At 33.7% G+C, this 23,331-nt stretch overlaps 1 protein-coding gene across 1 annotated transcript; it reads right to left on the bottom strand.

Annotated features, from left to right (window-relative positions):
- Nucleotides 1–16,607: 16,607 nt before the first annotated feature.
- Nucleotides 16,608–22,769, bottom strand: LOC107623092 (Transducin/WD40 repeat-like superfamily protein). The gene is made up of 14 exons (XM_016325233.3): nt 22,307–22,769; nt 22,033–22,116; nt 21,814–21,926; nt 21,106–21,178; nt 20,897–20,980; nt 20,736–20,822; nt 19,985–20,055; nt 19,376–19,427; nt 19,218–19,275; nt 18,560–18,660; nt 18,313–18,467; nt 17,666–17,774; nt 17,201–17,257; nt 16,608–17,124 (listed from the first exon to the last, which is right to left on the bottom strand). The coding sequence occupies exons 1-14, from the start codon at nt 22,406–22,408 to the stop codon at nt 16,969–16,971; spliced, it is 1,302 nt and encodes a 433-aa protein (XP_016180719.1). The 5' UTR covers nt 22,409–22,769; the 3' UTR covers nt 16,608–16,968.
- Nucleotides 22,770–23,331: the final 562 nt, after the last annotated feature.

Below are 23,331 nucleotides of genomic sequence, written 5' to 3'. Positions count from 1 at the left end.
CATGTTTTCTTTGTGTCCTCTAAGCCATTCCTGCCCTATGAAGCCTAAAAATACTTAACACACAGATCACGGCATCGAATGGTAATAAAGGATAATTAAAATAATTATTTTTAAGGCATAGGAAGCATGTTTTCACATATATCATAAAATAAGGAAGGAATTGTAAAACCATGCAAATCTTATGAATAAGTGGGTGAATAAATGATAAAACACTCAATTAAGCACAAGATGAATCATAAAATAGAGATTTATCAATGTCCCCACACTTAAACATTATCATGTTCTCATGCTAAATCCAAGAGAAAAGAGTGAAGGTAGGATGGTGGAATCTTATGCAATGCAATCTATTCTAAATGCAAGCTACCTAAATGAATCATGCAATTTCTAATTACTATCTACTTATATATATAAAGTTTACATGTGGTTAAATTGATTCATATTTTTAAGGAATCATATATGTACAACTAAGGCCAAACCATATTAAAACACATTCACAATTGAGTTGAGTTAAAAGAATTTACAAACTTGCAAGATAATCAATAATTAAACATGGATATATGGAAATGAGCTATTGAACCCTCACTGGATTTGTGTTTACTCTCTAATCACTCAGTGTTTGGGGTTAATCACTCTATTCTTTTCTAGTCATGCTTTCTAAAACTTTATTCTTCATCTAACCAATCAACAAATATATAATGTATACATGCAAACATCATGAGGTCTTTTTCAAGGTTGTAATGGGGCTAAGGTAAAGGTGAGGGTATATATATAAGGCTAAGTGAGCTATAAATTGAATCCTTGATTAGTCTAAGATCTCACCTAACATATACATACTCTATACAATTTTTGAAATTATGCCTAGCTTCCCAATTTTCACATTTTGACGATTGGGAATTCTGCTAGTAAAGAATTTTATAAAAATAATCGCGTTGTAAGTATAGTTTCTAAACCAACAGAGAATCCTTTCGTACAAAAACTTTGGTTGTCACAAGTAACAAAACTCAATAAAATTTATAACCGAAGTATTCAAATCTCGGGTGGTCTTCTCAAGGAATTGCAAGGAGGTATGATTTATTATTGGTTATGGAAAAGGGTATATTTTTGGGTTTTTGAAATAGGGAACAAGGAGAATAAATTAGCAATAAAGTAAATTAATTACTAGAAAAACTCTTGGCAAGGTATGAGAACTGGAAATCCCATCCTAGTTATCCTTATCAGGTATGATGGAATTGTTTATTGCTCCCACTTAGTTAACCCTTACTAAATAAAGAAAAGTCAAGTGGACTAATTAATTTGAATCCTCAAGTCATAGTCAACTCCTATGGAAAGACTAGCTTTAGAGGGATCCAAATCAACCAGCAAGATTTCCAATTTTTAATCAACAGCTGAGTTTGACAACTCAAGTGTCACCAATTACTCAACCAAAGCCAAAAGGGGAAAAATCTAAATTACTTATTTCATAAATAGAAGAAAACAATCATAAATCTGAAATACCTCAAATTGCATTTAAACATAAATTCAAATCTAACATGGGAAGGTTCATAAGCCAATTTGGCAACATAAGTAATTAACAAGTAAAAGCATTAGAGTAAATAAAAGTAGAAAAGAAACATAAACTAAAAGAACATTGAACCTGGAATGAAGAAAACGAAAGAATTCTAATCCTAAAATCTAAGAGAAATCCTAATCCTAAATCCTAAGAGAGAGGAGAGAACCCCCCTCTCTCTCTCTCTCTCTAAAACTACATCTAAAACCTAAAATTGTGAATTATGAATATTGTATCAATTATCTCTTTTGATTCCCGCATTCTCTGGCTTCTATTCTGTGTTTCTGGGCTTGGATTTGGGCCGAAAAATGGTCCAAAAATCGTTGGGGGCGACTTCTACAATTTTCTGCATGTGGCGCCCATCACGCGTGCGCGTGGGTCACGCGTGCGCGTGGGTCACGCGTGCGCGTCGTTTGGAGTTTTTTCTTGTCACGCGTTCGCGTCGTTTGTGCTCTGCGCCTAGGCATGCGTCCGCTTCGTCCATGCGTGCGCGTCACTGCCATTTTACGCTAGGCACGCGTCCGCGTCGTCCATCCGTACGCGTCGCTGTCACTTTCTTCAAAAACTTCATTTTGTGCGTTCCTTCTATTTTTGCATATTTTTTTCTGTCCTCTAAGCCATTCCTACCCTATGAAGCCTGAAAATACTTAACACACAGATCACGGCATCGAATGGTAATAAAGGATAATTAAAATAATTATTTTTAAGGCATATGAAACATGTTTTTACATATATCATAAAATAAGGAAGGAATTGTAAAACATGCAAATCTTATGAATAAGTGAGTGAAGAATTGATAAAAATACTCAATTGAGCACAAGATGAATCATAAAATAGGGGTTTATCAGTCGGCTTTCAACTAATCCCTCCACTTTTCTTCTTCCACCTCTCCCTTCAATGAATCTTCAATTTAAAAATTGCAAGCTCTTGTCTCATGTCCAATGAATTCACGATAGTTGTAAAAGGTGCTAATCCGTTCATACTTGAGTGCAACTTTAAGTTGTTTGTTTTTGGGACTAGCAAGCTTAACGTATCTTTTGAGTAGTTTTGTTACATCCAAGTTTACTTGGATTTTAACAATGCTATGCTTCTTGCCCTGAACATGGAAGATATCAATATCTAACACCTCTTCAAATGAGCCCCTTATCTTCCATCTTAATTCTTTAGTCTTGAATTGTTCTGGCAAATCCTAAATTTGTGTCCATATTGGCACGTGGGCAAAATATATTTCTGCATTATTCTCATCCTTCTTCCATCTCCTAAGGTTCAGGATGTAGTTTTTGAAGAGCCAAGGACACTCCTCTCAATATGAAGCATATCTTTCTCATCCCCAAAGAAGAATTGAAATATGTTTTCTCCATAATCTACCACTTTAAAACTCTCAAATTGTTTATCCGCCAAAAGTTTTCCAACTAAACTTTTAGCACAACGTTCAGTCCCAACCTGCACCTCAGATTGCAGCCTCGGTTTGCTAGCAGTGGTAGCAGCGTTTGCTGCCATGGTGATCACGTTGACACAATGATGCTAGATTACTCGAACAAATCGATTGATCACAGAAAAATTACAGATATTAAGATTTCTCTACTAAACTCTAGCAAAGCACGTTAAACCTTAAGGGCACTTCTATTTTGTTCTTAATCTAACCACTCTTTTCTATTCTACCACTTTATTTTTATTATTAAATTTGTATTTAATATTGTGTGTGGTATAAAATCTCTGTGATGAAGTTATGTAAAATCAACATTTAATATTTAAAGGTATTTGTTATCATCGTTATTTTAATATCCATTCTCTTTGTGTAAAAAAAATTGTATTTTTTGAGTCATTTATCTAAATGCTACAACTTTAAAATAAGTATTTCTATAACTAAAAATTCAAACACAAAATAACTTATTTATAAGCTGCTATTAATAAAAGTCCTTATATTTTAAACTCCTTTTTCAAAAGATCTTATTTAAGAAGTTTACCCAAAATGGGCCTAACATGTAGCATAATCTATTATGCACGGATATTGATACAGACACCAGATATGACATAACACGAAACATGCAGACACACAAATTTAAAACTTTTATAACGCAACTTTTATAACGCACGAGGACACTATAAGTTTATAAAATATAACATTTTTTTAGATAAATTATAATGATATTTTAGTATTTTATTGATATTAAAGTATAAATTAGTTTTTTAATTATTTTTAATATTTTTAATTATATAAAATATTTAAAATATTTTTTTGTTTTAATAATTAATAATATATATTATTTTTAAACTCATTAAAAAAATACATGTTAAAAATAAGGTTAGATATGCTGACATGTAATAGTATTTTGATGTGTCCAGGTGTGTCTGGAGGAGAATTTTTTTATTTTTTATTAAGACATGATTGGAGACAGAAAATACGCATGTCGGACAAGTGTTGATGAGTGTCATGTCCAAAATGTGTCCATCACACAAACATGGCAAATAAAAAAAGTATCCGTATTTCATAGAGCATAACTATTTGACAACTCCATATTTAAAATAATAATCATGCTAGGTGAATATAAAAAAACCACTAAATCAAGTATTTTTATAGAGTATATATTAAAATAAATATTAAAAATAAATCAAACAATATATTTATTTATATATAAATGTATAATGATTGTTTTAGTAGTCAAAAAATACTATCCATTTAGATAGGTTTATAAGTTTTTTTTTTTTTTACTTTTAACTTATAAAAAATTACAACATAATGTTTAGTACAATTTTTAAAATTAATATGTATTTTTTTAAAAAGCCATTTACACCGTAAAGAGGAGTTAAAAAAATGATTTCTCCTATAATAAATTTTTTTTATCACTTTCCTTTTAAAAATAAATATTTTTATGCTATGAAGCATGGACATTTTGCAGAGTTGTCATGTCTGCGTGTTTGAACATATTTCGGACACCACACTCATCCGACATACATGTCTGCTATGTCAAACCGTGTCTTAATAAAAAATAAAAAAAATTTCACCGGATACACTTGGACACACCTAAATACAATCACGTGTGAGCGTGTCTAACTTTTTTCTTAACATGTATTCTTGAAAAAAATTTTAGAAATAGCATATATTATTATTTATTAAAATAAAAAATATTATAAATAATTTATATAATTAAAATAAGATATTAAAAAAATTAAAAATTAATTTATATTTTAATATTAATAAAATATCAAAATATCATTACGATTTATTTAAAAAATACTTTATAATTTATATATATGTGTGTCCCCGTATCTTATAAAATTTTGAAATTTGTATGTCGACGAGTTTCGTGTCCGTGTCAGTGTATCATAGCTTTTATGACTAAAAAATCAAGTACAAAATAACTTATTTATAAGTTACTTTTAATATAAGTCCTTATGTTTTAATTTTTTTTCAAAAGAATTTAATTAAGGTGTTTATCCAAATTGGCCTTATATATAGTTAGGTACACCAAAAATCAACTGTCAAATTAATCTTTTATAAAATACATATTAAAATACAAAATATTATTAGAACTTAGTTAAATAATGGATTAATCGTCAAATTAATCCCGAAAAATAAGTCATTCTCTAAATTCATCTCTAAAGAATTTTATCAATTAAATTGGTTATTGGTCCTTCAAAGATTACAATGCAAATTAATCATCTTTGTCACTTTGTCACTTTATTAACAATATCTGTAAACATTTGATAATGTAAAACGTTAATTGACAACATACATGACACTTAATATGTCTAATTAGATGCCGACCAAATATGTTTATAAAAATCTATCAATTTAGTCTCTTTCTCCAATTGCATAAATCTTAATCCAAATATAAATTACTAACTAAATTGATAGATTTTTATAAATATATTTGTTCACTCTCCAATTGAATATGTTAGACGTCATATATTTTGTCAGTTAATATTCTATATCATTAATCATTGACAAAAAATTGTTAATGGAATGACTGAAGAACGAAAATTATTAATTTGTAATTTTTGAAAAACTAATTTGATTAATAAAATCTTTCATGTATGAATTTGGAGAATGAGCCATCTTTACGCTGCTTGGTTGACAAAAATACACTAATTCAAAGTCTCTGGATATAATATATATGTCTATATCTCATCTGAAAAATATAATTGTGTGTCTCTATGTCCCTATTTAAGTGTCTCATATTTGTAAACAAATACAATTTTATAGGCTAATTTGATTATTAACTCATAAAACAATATTTGAAAATACACATTCTTGTGTGTGTATATATATATATAATGATAAAAAATACAAAATTAATTATAATCTAATAGCTAAGAACTATGTTTAAATTTTATAACTTGAAAATACAAGATTTTGGTAAAGGATTTTTAAAAAAAAATTAATTAAGGATATAAAATGTGATCTTTAATATTTGAATATTTTTTCTTTTTTTTTATTTTACTTATAAAATATATAATAAAAAATTATAATTTATCTCTTTAAGTAAAAAAAAAATGAAAAAATTAAATCTCCTTAATTTTATTCTTCATAATAGTTATTTTGAAATCGTTCGCACTTAATTTAACGAATTTGAACAAAAATAAGAAAAACAAAACAACAGTTACAAAACTCAATCCTCTTATATAATGTAGGAAGCTGTTCTGATATGGTAATGTATGTAGCGGAACATGATGTTCTTTTCATTTTGACCATAGAGAGATATAACATGAATGGTCAAAATCTCAGTAAGCTACTTTAAGTGTACGTAAAAATCAGGAGTTCATGGTGAATTTGCAACAGATTTTATAATTGATAAGTATATACACGCAATATCGCTTTTATCCATGACCTATGTGCAATGACAAGTGTAAGATTCGATTAATTAACGGCTAATTAACCCATAAATGAGAATTTATTCTAGAAAGCCAAAAATGTTATTTTTATGGCTTAATATGATAGAGGAAATTGAGACGAGAATTTCGGTACCAATTTTATAGAAATCGGACCAAAATTGGACCGAACGGGCCAAACCGGGCCAACCGGACCCAAAGTAGGCCCTTGGCCCAACTAAACTAAACCAAAACCCTAGTTTTCAGCACTCTCTCTCCTCATTTGAGACACTAAACACGCTGAAATGGAGGCCATGGAGGGAAGAACACTCTCTCAACTTCCTTCTCTCACTTGATCTTCAAACCACCATAACTTTTGATCTAGAGCTCCGATTGCCGCTCCGTTTGCGGCCACGCGTTCACCGCGGAGAGCTCTACAAAACCCATACAATCAATCTTGAGGTAAGCCACGTTTTACTGTTTGAAATTCCAGCCCTTGATTTCGAGTTTCATGAGCAAAAATGTTGAGATTTTGGGTTCTTTGATGTTATAGGACCCAACTCTCTTGAAGGAGAAGGTTAATCTTGTCTCCTTGGACCTTGGGTGTGGTAAGATTCTCAACCCTAGTATAATTTGTTGTTCTATGATGTTTGGGTATTGAGATGTTGTGTATGGGTATGATGATTGTGGCTTAGGTTGTGTATATGTGAATATTGGAGCTTGATTGGTGATTTTGGAAAGCTTGGAAGAGGGTTTTGTGTGATAAAATCTGTTCTTGGAGGTATTGATACCTTGAGAGCTTGTGGACAAGTGGTTTGGAAGTGCTCCGGTTGAGCTTGGGGAATCGGCTAAGGTATGGTTTTAGTTTCCCGTATCTAATATGTAATGTGGTAGGAAATACTTAGGCTAGAGGCCCTAAGATAGGCATTGAATTGTTGGTGTTGTTGAATGGTTGAAATATATGATGTGTTCATATATGTGATTATGAATATTGATGCCTTGATTGTGTGAAATATGAGAAATGCATGTTGTGATATATGCTTGATGGATGATTGAGGTTGAATTGATGGGTGGTACCATGTTGATGGTGAGTATGATGTTGATTATGTATAATGATGGTTAATTGGAAATGGTATTATTGGAAATTGGGATGAGGAAGGATGTATGACATGATATTGTGTTTGTCCTTTAGCCATTTGATTGAGAAGTGTTAAAATGGTTGGATGTGGTTTTGGAAACCTTGGTAAAGTGTCAATGTGTGAATTGAGGATGGCTTGTTGTTGATTTTGGTACATTTTGAATGATTTCAAAGAGAAGGATTGAAATTGGCATGTTTGATTGATTTTGAAAAGAGTTGAAAGTGGCTTGTTTTGAAAATGGCACCTTGTGGTTTTGTATAAAAACATGGTTTTTGGGCATACTTTGACGGGACATAACTTGGACTACGGATCTTTGATTTGTGCCAAATCTGTTTAGAAATGAAATTGGATCCGGGATGTCCATGCCGTTCGAAGAACGAGTGAAAAACGATTTAAAATGAGGAAGTTATGTCCGTCGGAAGATTGGGGTTTGAATCTGTAAATTCTGCAGCTTTTAACTTAGAAAATTTTTAGCAGAATGACCCCTCGCGCGTAGGCGCACTTGGTGCGTACGCGCCGTTCTTCGAGAAAACGCCATCCACGCGTGCGCGTGGAGTGCGCGTACGCGTGGACCTGTTTTCATCCCAAAGTTGATTTTTGAGTTTTAAAAGCCAAATTTCATACTTCTAAGCCTCCGATCTCACCACTTATGTCTTAAATCATTATGATATGCCTAGCATGAGAAAAAGGGCTAGTGAATGTGGTAACTTGCGAGTGAAGCAAGGGAAAAATGAATGATCATTGAGGATCAAAGATGATTATGTGAGATGCGGATAATGGCGGTGGAAGTGCTTGTTGTGCCATGGGCCGAAGGGCCGTAATTGTTAATGAATTGGCTGGTTATGGATTTAACCGTGAGCCGGATGGCTAGATTATTGCCGTGTTACGGCGGAGCCATGTTTATGGCCAAGTATAAATGCATATATTATGTTGATTGAATTGTGAAGGTTTGCACTTCCACCATTGGAGATGAGGGTTTCCCTGGGTAGTAGCAATGGCTAGCCACCATGTGCTCCAGGTTGAGACTCGAAGCTCTTTTGACCCTATGTCGTAAGTGTGGCCGGGCACTGTGAAAGGCCCGGATGAGCTCGCCCCCATAAATATTCACCAGTGATGGTGATGGATAAATATTCACCAGTGAGGGTGATGGATATGGATCATGATTATGATCAAGTTTATGATGAGTATAACTCGAGTTGGGGATGCACGACAGAGGGACAGTCCAATGGCTAGCTACCAGGACTTGTCGGGTTGGCTCTATAACCGACAGATGATATCATCAGCCACTAGGGACAGGCATGCATCATAAGCATACTACATGAATTGTTTGAGATTGCCTATTTGACTGCATATTACTTGCTAATTGCCTAAATGCCTTATCTGTTCCTATTTGTAAATCTCTTGTCTGATATAACTGTGTTTGCTATATTATACTCCTGCTGGTGGTTGGGAGGTCTGAAGGAATTGGAAAGGGAAGTATTAATTAGACTGAAGGATCTTTAGTCAGTTGCCACTTACGGTTTAGCTTGTTTATAAGCTTTGATATTACCTGGAGGAAGTTCTAGGATTGCCTTCGGCTTTCCTCTATTATTATGTATTATATATGTGGAAGCTGTTACCGTACTGGGGACCTCTGGTTCTCACCCATGCGGATTTTGTGGTTTTCAGATGCAGGACGCGAGGCTTCTCGTTGAGGCATGCTGGAGACTTCTGGATTAGCGAAGATCCTTTGTTCTCGGGACTCTGTTTTGGTTTATATATCTTGTTTAGATACTTTTATCTCCATTAAATAATACAAACTGTGATGACTCCTTCTAGAGGGAATTTTTGGAGAATAGGTTTTCTGTATTTATGTCCCTTTGGGTTTTCCTTGGGGTTTTCCTTATTTTATTATATGTATATATTGCTATGCTCGAACCGGTTACCTTCGCAGCCGGATTTTGAGTCTTGATATTCCTGTTTTTGATACTCTTTATATATATGATCTTGCGTTAGCTTATCCTTTGCCCGTTGTGTTAGTGATCGGAGTGTTGCGCTTTCGAGTTGCGGTTTTTGTTTATCCCTTTTTTCTACAAGGCTCCTAGTTATAATCAATCATTCATACTACTATACGTACTAAATTTTTGTTTTAGAGGTCGTAATACCTTGCCATCTCTGAATTATGACTTAAGCATAAGTCTCTGTATGGTAGGGTGTTACAACAAGTAGTTGTGTGAATACATAATCTTCAAGCAAAGCCGCTTTGTTGGGTTAACTAAATATATCATCATCACTATTAAAAAATTATTTTCCATTTCATATATATACATCAATTTCCCTCTATCCCTCCTAACATCTATCCTTCTTTGTTCTTAAATTAATCAACTCATAAGTTCACAAATTAAAATCATATTACATTAAACTAGAAGAAATCAATGATTAAACAAAAACCATTTGAATTCCAATGAATTGAATATAAATCAAAGCATCCAATTACAAATTTTAACATTTATATTTATAAATTTAAATAATATTTAATTGTAAACTATAATCAGTGTATGATAATAATTATTTGTTTAATTTATTAATTTTAGATATTAATATTTAAAAAAATGAATAATTATTTTTAATAACGGTAAAAATTTTACCACTAAAAATAATATGATAACATGTAATAAATCTGACTAAATAAGAATACTATGTTACAATCTCAATAAAGGTTAACGAGTATATCACTAAGATGAATAAGTCATTAACTTGCATAAGTGTTAAATCATGGTAATAAAAAAAGTGATTTAATTTTTCTATAATAAAAAATTTTCTATTACTCTTCGTTTAAAATAAAAAATTTTATAATTAAAAAATTAATTATAAAATAATTTATTTATAAACTATTTTTAATATAAATTCTTATATTTAAGGTTTCTTTAAATTTGTATCTTTTTAATATTTTTAAAAAATAATATACATATTTAAATTTTTTACTATTTTAAATATTAGAAGATCAATGACTGGTGTATGTAAATCCCGGTTAAATTAGAAGATAATTAGTCAATAAATTAGTTTTTAATAAGGAGGATTAGAAATGCGAATATTATATCCAATTAGGGTAGAACTTATTGAAACGAGAATTTTGACACTAATTTCGAAAAAAACGGTCCAAAATTGGACCGAAAGAACCGAATCGGGTCCGAACCGGACTGTCGGTTCAACCGGACCAGCCCATTAAAAAGAGCAACGGGCTCTTCTTTCTCTCATTTCCTCGACGACGCAGCTGAGCTCCAGGGAGAGAAAAAGAACGCCGAACCCTTACGGCAAAGTTCCAACTCCCGTAACTTCTCCGTCCGAGCTCCAATCGCCGCACCGTTTGCGGTCACGCGTTCACCGCATCGAGCTCTACATTTCTACCAGAACAATTTTACTGGTAACTTGTTTAATCACTCTCAGCCCTCTTTTCTCCCAGTTTTCAAATTTTTAATGGGAAGGTTGAATTTCTTTGATTTCTGATGTTTTAGGATCCAATTAGCTTGAGGAAAATGTTCACTCTTGCTTATGTGAAGCTTTGGTAAGGTGAGGATACGATAATTCTATTTTATTTTTATTGAATTTGAGCTTTGAGTATTAAATTGGATATATATGTGTTATGAATGTGTATTAGGTTGTGAATAAATAATTGGAACTAGAAATTGTGAATACTGGAACTTGGAGGAAGCAGATTAGTTGAGGTTTTGAGGGCTGTGTTCTTTTAGGAAAATTGTCTTGGAATAATACTTGGGAATCGGCTAAGGTATGGTTTAGGTTTCTTGCATTTAATATATAATATTCTCTGAAAACTTAGGCTAGATGACCATAGGATAAGTTGGATTGCATGTGTATATTTAATGCTTAGTATCCTGTTGATGAATATGGTTGGTTTGGTGCTTGTTGATTAACTGGTGATTTGGCAAATTATTGATTTGAGGTATAACTATTGTGGAGGTTGTTGTGATAATGAGGTATTTTGTGTTAAAAGCCTAGGATTTGTGAACTATGATTCTTAGTTGAATTTTGGTTGTTGGATTTGAATATTGTATTAGTATAATTATTTATCTGAGGTAGATTTATTGTGGCGATTGTTATGATGATGAGGAAGGGTATGTTGAATTCAAAAGAATGCAGGTTTGGACCCGAAAAGGGTGGCAAAGTCCGAGTTTTAGAGGAGATGCTGCCGAAATTTTATAAAAAAAAAAATTAGAGATTTTGTTTAGGAAGCCTCCACAGCATTGGAGCTATACGTGGACGGCTCTTCCAACAAAGTCAGAAGCGGTGCAGGCATAATACTGGTCAACCAAGAAGGAACTCAAATTGAAGTTTCCCTCAAATTTGAATTCCCAGCTTCCAACAACCAAGCAGAATATGAAGCCTTGATCGCTGGGCTAAAGTTAGCAGAGGAAGTCGGTGCGACCAAGGTAGCTGTGTTCAGCGACTCTCAGGTGGTGACCTCTCAAATCAATGGGGAGTATCAGGCCAAAGACCCTAATATGAAGAGGTACTTAGACAAAATCTTGGAACATCTTAGGCGGTTCGCAGAGACCGAGATCAAACAGATAACTCAAGATCTCAATAGCAGAGCAGACGCCCTTTCCAAGTTAGCAAGTACCAAGCCAGGAGGGAATAATAGAAGCCTAATTCAAGAAACTCTCCAAGAACCCTCTGTCGCAAAAACAGAGGTTAAGCAGGATGTCCTGGAAGTATCCGGATTGGACCTCGGATGGATGAACCCACTGATCGAATACATGAAATTCGACATCCTACCCAAAGAGGAAAAAGAGGCCAAGAAAATCCGGAGGGAAGCACAGAACTATACCTTGGTGAGAAATATCCTCTATAAAAGAGGGATATCCACAACATTGTTATAGTGTGTCCCGACCTCAAGGACAACAGAAGTCTTAGAAGAGGTCCATAATGGTATCTACGAAAACCATCTCGGAGCAAGGTCTTTGGCTAGGAAAGACATACGAGTCGGGTTCTACTGGCCCACCTTGCAGAAAGATGTCGCCAAGTTCGTAAAGAAGTGTCAGCCATGTCAAATACATGCAAACTTCCACGTCGCTCCCTCCGAGGAACTCATTAGCATAACTTCTCCATGACCTTTCACAAAATGGGGATTGGACCTATTAGGACCCTTCCTCCAAGCGCCTAGACAAGTGAAATATCTAATAGTGAGAGTGGACTACTTCACAAAGTGGATTGAAGCAGAACCATTAGCCACCATCACAACCCAGAGAAGTCGAAAATTCCTCTACAAAAATATTATTACAAGGTATGGAGTTCCCCACTCCATCACCACTAATAATGGAACTCAGTTCACCGACTCTACCTTCAGGAACCTAGTAGCTAGCATGAAGATCAAGCATCAGTTTACCTCAGTAGAGCACCCACAAGCTAATGGGAAAGCTGAGGCAGCCAACAAGGTTATACTAGCTGGGTTAAAGAAAAGGTTGCAAGACGCAAAGGGAGCATGGGCTGAAGAACTCCCTCAAGTACTATAGGCCTATCGGACCACACCTCAGTCTGCTACAGGAGAAACATCCTTCCGACTTGCATATGGCACAGAACACATGATTTCCATTGATATAAATAAAGGAAAACCAAGGGCAATATTCAACATTGATGTCGGGGCACAAAAAATAAAAATAAAAAAGAACATAAGAAATCGAAGAAAAATACGATGATTTTTTCCAGGAAATCCCCAATGAAAAATACACACTATTCTCGCTTTTTTATCGAATCGATCTTAACCACTACCCACATTCCACCAAATTGTACACCACAAATATGAACTAATAAAGAGACCCGCGATTCCATAGAAAGACATCACGATTCCTTGTGAAAAAAAAAAAGAATTTGCTGAGACGGAAATAAGGATAACAAAACTCGATCTCCTTTTAGAAATTCGAGAGCAAACTCGGATAAGAAAAGAGATTTTGAGACAAAGGATGGCTACAAGATTCGCCACAAATGACCTCATCCTGATAAGACATAATATCAGGTTACAAAGGCTGGGCGAAGAAAAGCTGACAGCAAACTGGATAGGACCCTACAAGATTACTGAAATCTTAAAAAAGGGCTACTACAAAGTGTCTGACCTCAAAGGTGACGAACTACCCAGGTCGCGACACACCTCCAACATAAGGAGATAAAACAATTCTTTATGAAAATTGATTTTCTACAATTAACACACACCAATTGAAGCTCGACAAACTGCGAAAATCATGGGCCGATCATATAAAAATCGCATGGATGAAGCGACGAGGAACCAATTGGTGAAAAGAAATTACATACGCGAATTGGAAAGAAAACACCTCGAAACAACTCGGGCCAAACAGGTTGAAAAAGTTGTGTTTAGAACAAGTCGCAAAAGTAACTTAACTAAATATGCCCCTCGAGGCATAAATACGATTTAACAACTCGACCCACATGGGTAACAAATGAATCGTACAAAATCTCAAGCCCACGATCTCATCTCTACAAGTTCTAAAAAATAAACGACCTAGTCGTATAAAATGGAACAATTTCACAAAAACAAGTTGTTCAAAGAAAATTTGTTCTAGCATTCACAACAACGTAAGGACAACTCGAATTAAACGAGTTGTGCCAATCAACCATATTTTCAACGAAATTGTGTCAAGCACAAGTCGTGTCTATCTAAAAGCAAAGCTTTAAAAGTAATTTGTATCAAAACAAATCATTAAAGCAAAGCATTAAAAAGTGATTTGTATCAAAATGAATCACTAAAATAAAATCAAAGCAAAAATCCTTCAACCAAATGACTCGTATAGAAACGAGTTAAAAAGAAAAGAAAGGATTGTAAACATTTTTGAACAAAATCGAAACGTAAAAACTATCCTCCAAAACAACTTGGGTAAAACGAGTTGTATCATACACAAGGATGACAACCTTGTAAAAACTAGAAAGAGGAGGGAATAAGCATATAATCCCTTCACCTAAGTCGCCAATTTATGCTCGACAAAGCGCAAAAATCATGAGCTGACCTTTTCAATGGTCACTCGGATAAAGCGACGAGGTTCAAATTGGTGTCCAATGGTTATAATACGGCTTGATGATTTAAAACAATTCAAACTTATGAGTTGAACAAAATCGAGTAAAAAATAACCATATGATCTAAGCAATTTGTATTAAAACAAATCGCGCAAAACAACTTGATATATAACTAGTTGTGCTTCAAAAGAGTGACTTGTATAAAAAACAAGTCACCTAACTCGGAATGAACGAGTTGAACAAATCATTGAAAGGCATCGTTCGAAAATCCTTTCTGCTTGATTGCTCGAGTCCGACTTCATAAAGCTCAACCTCGAGCAGGGGCACCATGGATAAAGCAACGAAGTCCGATGGTTATAAAAATGATATGATACTTTAAAAGGACTCAAAATAAATAAGTTGTACTTGAAACAAGTTGTGAAATCCTAAAAACAGCTCGAATTTAAATGAGTTGTATGAAATTAGATCAAAAAATAGCCACGTTTTAATTAAACAATTTGAAATGAAACAAATCGTAAGACCTTAAAACTACTCGCATGGAACGAGTTAGATGAGGTTATACTCAGAAATAATTACGAGTTTTGAAATAAACGATTTGTATCAAAACAAGTAGTAAGAAATCATAATAAGTTTCAGAAAGGTGATTTGTATTAAAACAAGTCATATATCCTCAAAACAACTTGAACTGAATGAGTTGTACGAAATTAGGACAAGAAATATTCTTTGGTTAAGCAAGATGTACTAAAACCAATCATACAGAGCCTACAAGCCTTAAATAACTCGAAAAGAACGAGTTGTACAAATCAGTTCTAGAAAAAAGACTTGGCCAAAAACAAGTCGTTTAAAGAGAGGAAAAGTGGAGCATTTATAAGAGTCAAGGGGCAAAAAGAGACATTTCACACCCTCTTTAAATGCCACTCAAAAACAAAGAAAATTGTCGCGTAACGCATACCAAAAAATGCAACGTTTCAAAATTATGAAACACGTCGTCTACTCGACCTTATGAAGGCGGCGTATCCAACAAAGGAAATTGGAACCACAAATGCTTGAGCCTGACCTCATGAAAGCTCAAACTCAAGCAGAGGCACTGTTCATACCCTGACCCAAAACATAAGCAAAAAATGCCCAATCCAAAGATAGGCCTTCACCACCCACCCGACCTCATCTAAAGAAGTCAGGTTCGACATAGGCTCCTCCCCAAAGAGGTCGTGTTTGATATGAGCTGACAGATAATACTTGTTCAAATAAGTAACTGCTCATAAAATCTCCCAACCTACTTCTAGGAGCAATATCCCAACAACCCTAAGATAAAGGGACGGCTATCCACCAATAGTGGATCCACTCCAACGGTGATTATTGGCACATCACCTATAAATACACTGACACCCCTCAGATATCTCTAAGTTCCAATACTCTTAAACCTGCTTATCCCCTTGCTAACTTAGGCATCGGAGTGTCTTTACAGGTACCACCCCCCATTCTTTCACATACATAACTCAGACGGAGGCTCCCAGACGTAAAACAAGTCGGAGACTACCTTCTTTCAACATTCGGGCCTTTCATTCAAGCCCAATCATCCAGTTTTAGGTAAGCCCTGGAACACCTGGTATATCGGAGACTTTCCAAGCAAAGAAGTTTATTCTTTTTTTAGGAAACTAATGAAATCTTCCTTTAACTTTCCCTCTATATTGGCACCTACACTAGTTGTTTTCTCAATCTCATCGCTATTTGATAAACACTGCTCAACACTACTCCTTTCAATGTCCTACTTCCAGACACTGAATCTGTAAAATTTTCTACGAACCCACGCGTTACATTCTGGAGACAAACACATATAATCCATACTAGAGACGTGCCCATATTGCATAACTCAAATACTCGATCAATCTCACATATCTATCTAAGAGAGATTGACAAGTCTAAAGAAAAAAAGCAGAGACTAAAAGCAACTCCAATCAAAGGTTTTTACTTTTAATACTTATAAGAAGTAAACTAATTTAAAATCGAAATTTACATTGACATTGATAGATGAAATTAAACAAATCTCACTTTAAAAGGACAGTATCATTTTGAAGAAAAACCAATAAAAATTCGCAACATGTAATTTTGATAGAATAATTAAAAATAATATAAAATTCAAATTACATTGATATCAAATATTAGAATGACAAATCTCGAGTTTAGTTTCAAATTACTATTTATGACACACTCCCTCAAATAGTGATGTAGCATTTTGTGACATTTTATGAGACCCAAAATAAAATTGAAATAAGAACCAGCATTGGAGTTGCTCTCACAATCCTCAAATCTCAAGTGAGGATCACATGCATTCACTGCTCATGGAGGATATTAACAGAGTGAGGGAAATTTATGATAACAATTTTCGTGAATTTTCATTCAGCGATCCCTTTAACTAATGCATGTGAATACATACATCTTCCTTACACTTCATTATATAGTTTCCTTCCAGAACCTAACTGACCTATCAGTTCCACAGGAAATAAAAGCCGACTCTGTTGGCGAGTGATCGATCCAGCGGGGTGCGCCGACATGATTAGAAGGCCACTTTGCTACTTTTTCTGTTGTCATTGCATCCCAGATAACGATCTGCAATGCACGCCAGATCCTCAATAAAATCCAGTTAATAAAGCTAACATCAAACACTATATGGAGTTAAACGAACCTCATTGTTCAGTTCATCTATGGAAAGAATAAACTCTTCTGTCTCGTTGAAAATTGCCTGCAAAAACAAATGGTATTGCCTCGTGAACTTAGGTGCGAGTAATCGACAGTTTGGACAGAGATTCTAATTTAACGCGACAAATACCTCCGGATGCAAGATTATAAGATAAACTTATGGTAAGCATACATGTGAGGTCCCATAGAAGATCAATCATTTGCCTTAATAATAGTGAGAAACAACAATTTCTTGTGAATAAAGCAAACAAAACATTTTCAAAAATAAACCATGGGAATGAGTTACTAAGGTGACACAAGGGATGATAAAATAGACTTAATTTCACTCTAATGCAAAAGAAAACTCCAAGTATATGCATCACAAATACTGAAGAATTGGCTTGTTAGTCCGGAACTGACCAATATTAATTCCGAAAATTTGCTAGAAAGGGAAAAAAAGTTATGTATATACCTGGCATCTTAGCTGTGTATGCATGGCTCCAAGATATTGTTTGACTAATCTTCCAGAACCAACTTCCCAAAGCTTTATGGTAGAATCCTTACCACAGGAGAGCACAAACCTAGGAAGTTAAAAGTTATGTCACTACAACGATCCAATCCTATCAGGAAACTTTGGGAAAGTGTAACAAGTTGACAAATGGCTATCTGCAGCAACATCGATGAGGCCGGTCATAAATTCAACAAACTAGCACAGAATGCAATACTTCCGGCAAATACTAAAGCAAAAAATTGCTTTGATTGATTTACAGTATAAAACACAAGCTCTTAATGTGTTTTGCAGTAAACAGGATGTTAATTTAAGATTGTTAATTCTGATGTTACATATTAGTTGATAAGAATGTCAAGTGTTGGAACTACAAGGGAAGTGCCTACTTCAAAATCAACATCCTTGTACATTGAAAATGCAAACCCTCTCGTCATTGTAACTTTGCAACACGTCAAAGGCTAGAAGGTTTAAAATATATGACTGAACACAATCAGTCATGCTGTCCTTAAAGAACTCATCATGCTGCTGAAAGTGGCACTATCCTTCAAATGGTATGTTAGTGCATCAAGGTTTGTGTTTGCTTAACTAATTGACCCAAAATATAATTATACCTTTCATCCTTTGTAAAAATTGCACTTGTAGCCTCAGCTGTTCCATGTGCTCCAGTTATCGAGCGCACACAATTAGCAGTGATGCCATCCCACAACCGAATAACACCATCTTTAGATGCCGTAACATACATGGCACCTGTACAAGAATATCTGACCTATAAAACAGAAAGAATTCATTAACATCACTATAGAGGAATAGAAGAAAAACACAGGTACGCATAGTTTGTTAACAAGAGAAATGACATGCCTGGTTTATGGCTCCATTTGGGCCAACCTCTGGAATGTTTGCTGATAGATAACACTGGAAGGTATTTATATCATACAAATGTGGAATTGCATGATCAGTTCCTGTTAGAAATTGATATTTGTCATGTGAGTTTTTTTTGTGAAAAAATCAACAAAGAAAACAAGGACACTAATTGGAAGATAATCTACCATGAATACATGCTTTTTGGTCAAACTCTCACAATGTCTATAAAGAGAAAATCATTCAAATTGCACATGGTTATTACCAAGCTCCAACATAGAAGTGAATATGCAAATGCGAATTTTGAGATATTGTCCAAGTGCATTGAGAACGACCAAAAGCAGTTCACACAATTAAGGGTTGGCTACATATAGAAAACATTTGACGATTGAAGGTGAACATTATGTAAACTGAAAAAGCATAGCTTAACACTTCATCATTCAAACTACTACCTAGGTAATGAGTTGACCTGAGAAGACTATGAAAAGAAAAAAAGGTAAAATGAATAATCTTATAAAACAGCAACTTTCACAAGAGCTAAGTAAATTATGGTTGGCTCATACTTATATCAATTTTCTCTTAAGAAAATGGTGGTACTAGCAAAAACAATAGACAAAGCTTCAGCAGGATATATTTTATATTTGATAAACTTAAATACCTGCGAGAAGAAAGTCTCCAGAAGGATGAAACGATACAGATCGAACATTGTGTGTATCCTGCAGAACAAAATTTAACAAACTGAAGGTTTACAATTGATTCTTATACTTGCTCATTAGTTGCAAAAGCTTAAATATAAGAAATGTAAGATGGCACCACCTGTATAACCCTGTATGCTCTCTTTGCATTGGTCTTAGAAATATCAAAAAACCTAAAGATAAAAAAAAAAACTAGCATGTCACATTGAAAAAGCATTTCCAAAACAACAAAGACAAGAAAAAGCGAACTACTTGGATCTCCCCTCCTGTAGTAATTACACATGACACCCTACTTGTTTTCATCCTCGCACCAACACCCATTGCAGCAAATAGTAACTAACACCTTTTATGTTTTAATTTTATTTTGCTACGTTATCCTCTCAATGCAGAATGCACGACATTAACCACTCCCTCCTTCAAACAAAGCTTTCATTTGGCGAATAAGAGGTTTTCTCCTCTAATACAGGATTTCACAAAAAATGGAGTTTAAAATGTTACAATTTAGCTGTTAATCTCACCTGAAAGACATATACTACTTCTTACTTAAATTTCCTGACAAAGTAGGCAGATGCTAAAGGGCAATGAATACATATAAACAAGGGGAAGTTGGTACAAAATTTCAAAAATAAGCAGGGAGCCATGTGTAATTACAGAATATTATGTAAGCTCCTAATATACAAAATGCAAATGAGAATAAAAAATTACATAGTAATACTACATGTGGTCTTACTTCATTGTTTGATCTTTAGCTCCAGAAACCAAGATGGTACCTTGTGGATGAAAATCCAGATCATTTATTGGCTGCGGTTCATTATTTATTTTTTAAAAAAAAAAAAACTAAAATAAAATACACATGAACAAATTTGTAGGATCATTCTATAATCTTTGCAGTTTAAAAAATTTAATGCCAAATGGAATGAATGAAAAGAATCAGCTAACAAAAGTCATTGATATTAGATGAAGGTAAATTCTGGTAAGAAATATGTCACTGCAACAAAGACAGATAAAAGCTGATATGTTGAATATAATGTTGCTTTGTTAGGTAATTTATCAAGTTTAAAATAATTTTGAACTTTGATCATCCAAAAGTCTCGCAAAAGAAGTATAATTGAAAAGAATGGATCTCAAAAACAGAAACAATATGATTTCAGTGATTAGTATCTTTGGTGACCAGCATAGACTATACTTTTCAAAAATAGGTATTCAACATGCTAATCAGGTATCTGACTCTACAGAAAGCATACATTGTTCAATATTGTCATATTTCCAAATGAACTATAAAATATATTTTCACACTCCCAATAAACTAGGAATTTGACTCGTTAGAAATTACACCTACACCATGAAGCCAAGTGAACATAACAAATTAGTTCAAAAGTGCTGATTACTTATCTTAATCATAGGTAAGACATCAATTTTGAGATAAAGGAAATATTTTTCACATAAAAAATCCAACTGAACTAGAGAAAATGTAAATATACTTGTGTGTGGTCATAAAATGTTCGAATTACAGGCCGCACAGGGCCATCCTTTGCATCCGGAAGTAACATTTGCTTGATCTTTGAAACCTGCCAAAAAATGGAAGCATGAGTGCAAAAGTCGTTTATGAGGAGAAGCGAAACAGATAACAATAAATCAGCACCTCAAAAAGCTTTATTGATGTATCTGCACTACCAGTCGCAACAAACTTCCCATCAGGACTAAATCTAGCACATCTGGCAATATTCTAGAAATTAAGCCAATCAGTCTAGAAAACAGATAACTAGAAAAAAATTGCTTACAGTAGGGTTTGCATAGTACTTTTAATTGTTAGTGCAAGATGCATATATTTCATTACAGCATATTACATACCTTGTGCTCTGAAAGGTGTCGTGTCTCGTGCTTTGGAAAGCTTTTAGACGTGCCTTTTATATCTGGCACAGCACTGTTGTAACAGATATCAGCCTTTAGTTATGTGAATTTCTCTCTTGAGCTTTGTTAGTGTTACAAGAGCATATCACCTATATCTGAGTTTCACTTTGAAAAACGAAGGAACTTAAGAGTACTGAAATGATACTTCAGAAGAAGTCTATATTAGTCGAGCGATGAGTCAAGATCTATGGTCTGATTTCATTAGATCATTGTGAAAAGTGAAAGCTAAAAAAAAACACTCCCCCAAGTTGAACTTGAATATAATATGCTAACAAGCTTGCATGCTCAATTTTTAATTTTATCATCATATAATGAAAAGAAATTAATATAATTGATTCCCATTGATAAAAGTCACATACTTATCCACCTGAATAGATAAGTACTAGTTGCTAGCCCCCTTCAGAACTCAGAAGTTCTAATACATTATACATTTTAGATTAAATGCATATGGTATCAAATGCTAATCATACCGAAGCGTGATAGAAACAACCAAATTTAACTTGCCATTATGAAATGACATAATTGCCATTTTAAGGTACATTAACAACACATTATCAACTACTACTATAGATTATAAACTATACGAGTTACACAGTCACACTAACTTCAAATTGGGAGAAAGAATAAGTATCAGCAGAAAAGAATTGCCTGAAATCAATGATGGTAGCTCCAGGATGAGTCGGCAGCACCGGTGCACCCAAGTCGCAAAAAGGAGACGACAAAGTCCCTTTGAAAACATCATCTTTCTCCACTGCAAGACCCTGTTATCTCCTTAGAATCAAAAGCTTCCTCATGCAGCCATGCTTAACATAAAAAGTACAAGAGAATCATACAGTAACAACAACTAAGCAAAATAAGAAAAAGAACCTTAGCAACCAGCTCAAGAAGCTTGTTGGGTGGAGCTTCCACATTCAGTGGTGTCATAGTTGCTGAAGCTACAGCACTTGCAGCCTAATAAAATAAATAAATAAATAAATAAATAAAACTTATTTTTCAAATGTAATATTAATAACCATGTAAGAATATCATTAAATTACAAAAAGGAGCGTAGAAAAGATATCAACTTTGTCCTCTCTTTTTTGTGATGCAAAAAGATGAAATTCGATAACAAAAAATAAAAAGGAATGATTTAGGGTTTTGCCTGAGTAAGATTGCTGTCGCGAAGATGAGCGACGATTAGGGAATTGAGGTGCCGATAGAGTTTTCCATCTTGCAGAGTCTGCTCCCAGCTATTGTTCTCCATCAATTCCTGATCTCTGCTTCTTCTTGCAAGAAATTCCCTACTCTGTCCGAATCTAAAACCCTATCCTAGTTTTCTAATCATTCGATTCACTAATTTTCGGATTTGATTTAAGATTTAGGGTTCAAATGTGTCTGATAGAGTAACTTTTTTCCAGGTGTTTTTACGGCTTTCTCTAATTTAGTTCTTTAGATTCAATTATTTTTGGAGGTTCAGTTCTAAGTATCATACTAGTTCTGGATTCTTTTCGACATTGGATCAAATGAACCGAATGTAGAACTAGTTTTGATTTATCACATCACATGGCTAAACGATGTTCTTTAAAAAAAAAAACAAAAACAAAAACAAAATTGTTTTTGAAAATAAAAAAAATTAAATAATTTGTATATTATATAATTTTCTTATTTTTTTTATTTTTATCTTATTTAAACGTCAAAATAAAATGATGTTATTTTAATTTGTCTCTATCCTGACCAATCAAAATTAGTTTAATGTTTTATTTATTGATCTAATGTTAGAAATTATCTAAACATTACTATTTTTAATATTTTTTTTTTGTCAAACTTACTACTTCAATTGATAGTCAACACTCGTTAGTCAAATTTTGTGGATAGTTTAAAATTTTGCTTAATTAAAAGTTAGAATTAGTTTTTTTTTTTTATTAAAATCAACCGTGAGATTTGAACTTGTAATTTTTAGATAAATATAAAAAAATTATGCTATTTGAATTATAATTTGTTAGCAAAAATTAAAATTAGTTATTATTTACTAAATAAATAAAAAATATTTTTGTAATTTTTAATGCAACTAGTATAAGTGTATTGGAAATATCAAGTTTTTAAAATATTATTTTAGTTTTTTTTTTTGTGACTAAACAAGGAAAGAAACAAAGCAAAAACTATTCTAAATCCGAGCGGATGATTCGT

Source organism: Arachis ipaensis, chromosome B10 (genome assembly GCF_059453495.1).
Source record: "Arachis ipaensis isolate K30076 ecotype BB chromosome B10, ASM5945349v1, whole genome shotgun sequence".
NCBI lineage: Eukaryota > Viridiplantae > Streptophyta > Magnoliopsida > Fabales > Fabaceae > Arachis > Arachis ipaensis.
The sequence above is the reverse complement of the archived record's forward strand: the minus strand, read 5'-3'. Positions and strand labels throughout refer to the sequence as shown.

Excerpts from the sequence above, each read along its gene's own strand:
- LOC107623092 (XM_016325233.3), bottom strand. The coding sequence starts at position 22,408 with ATGGAGAACAATAGCTGGGAGCAGACTCTGCAAGATGGAAAACTCTAT. Across the intron at positions 22,117-22,306 it reads GCGACAGCAATCTTACTCAG|GCTGCAAGTGCTGTAGCTTC; the intron begins GCAAAACCCTAA and ends TTATTTTATTAG. Across the intron at positions 17,125-17,200 it reads TAGATGAACTGAACAATGAG|ATCGTTATCTGGGATGCAAT; the intron begins GTTCGTTTAACT and ends CGTGCATTGCAG.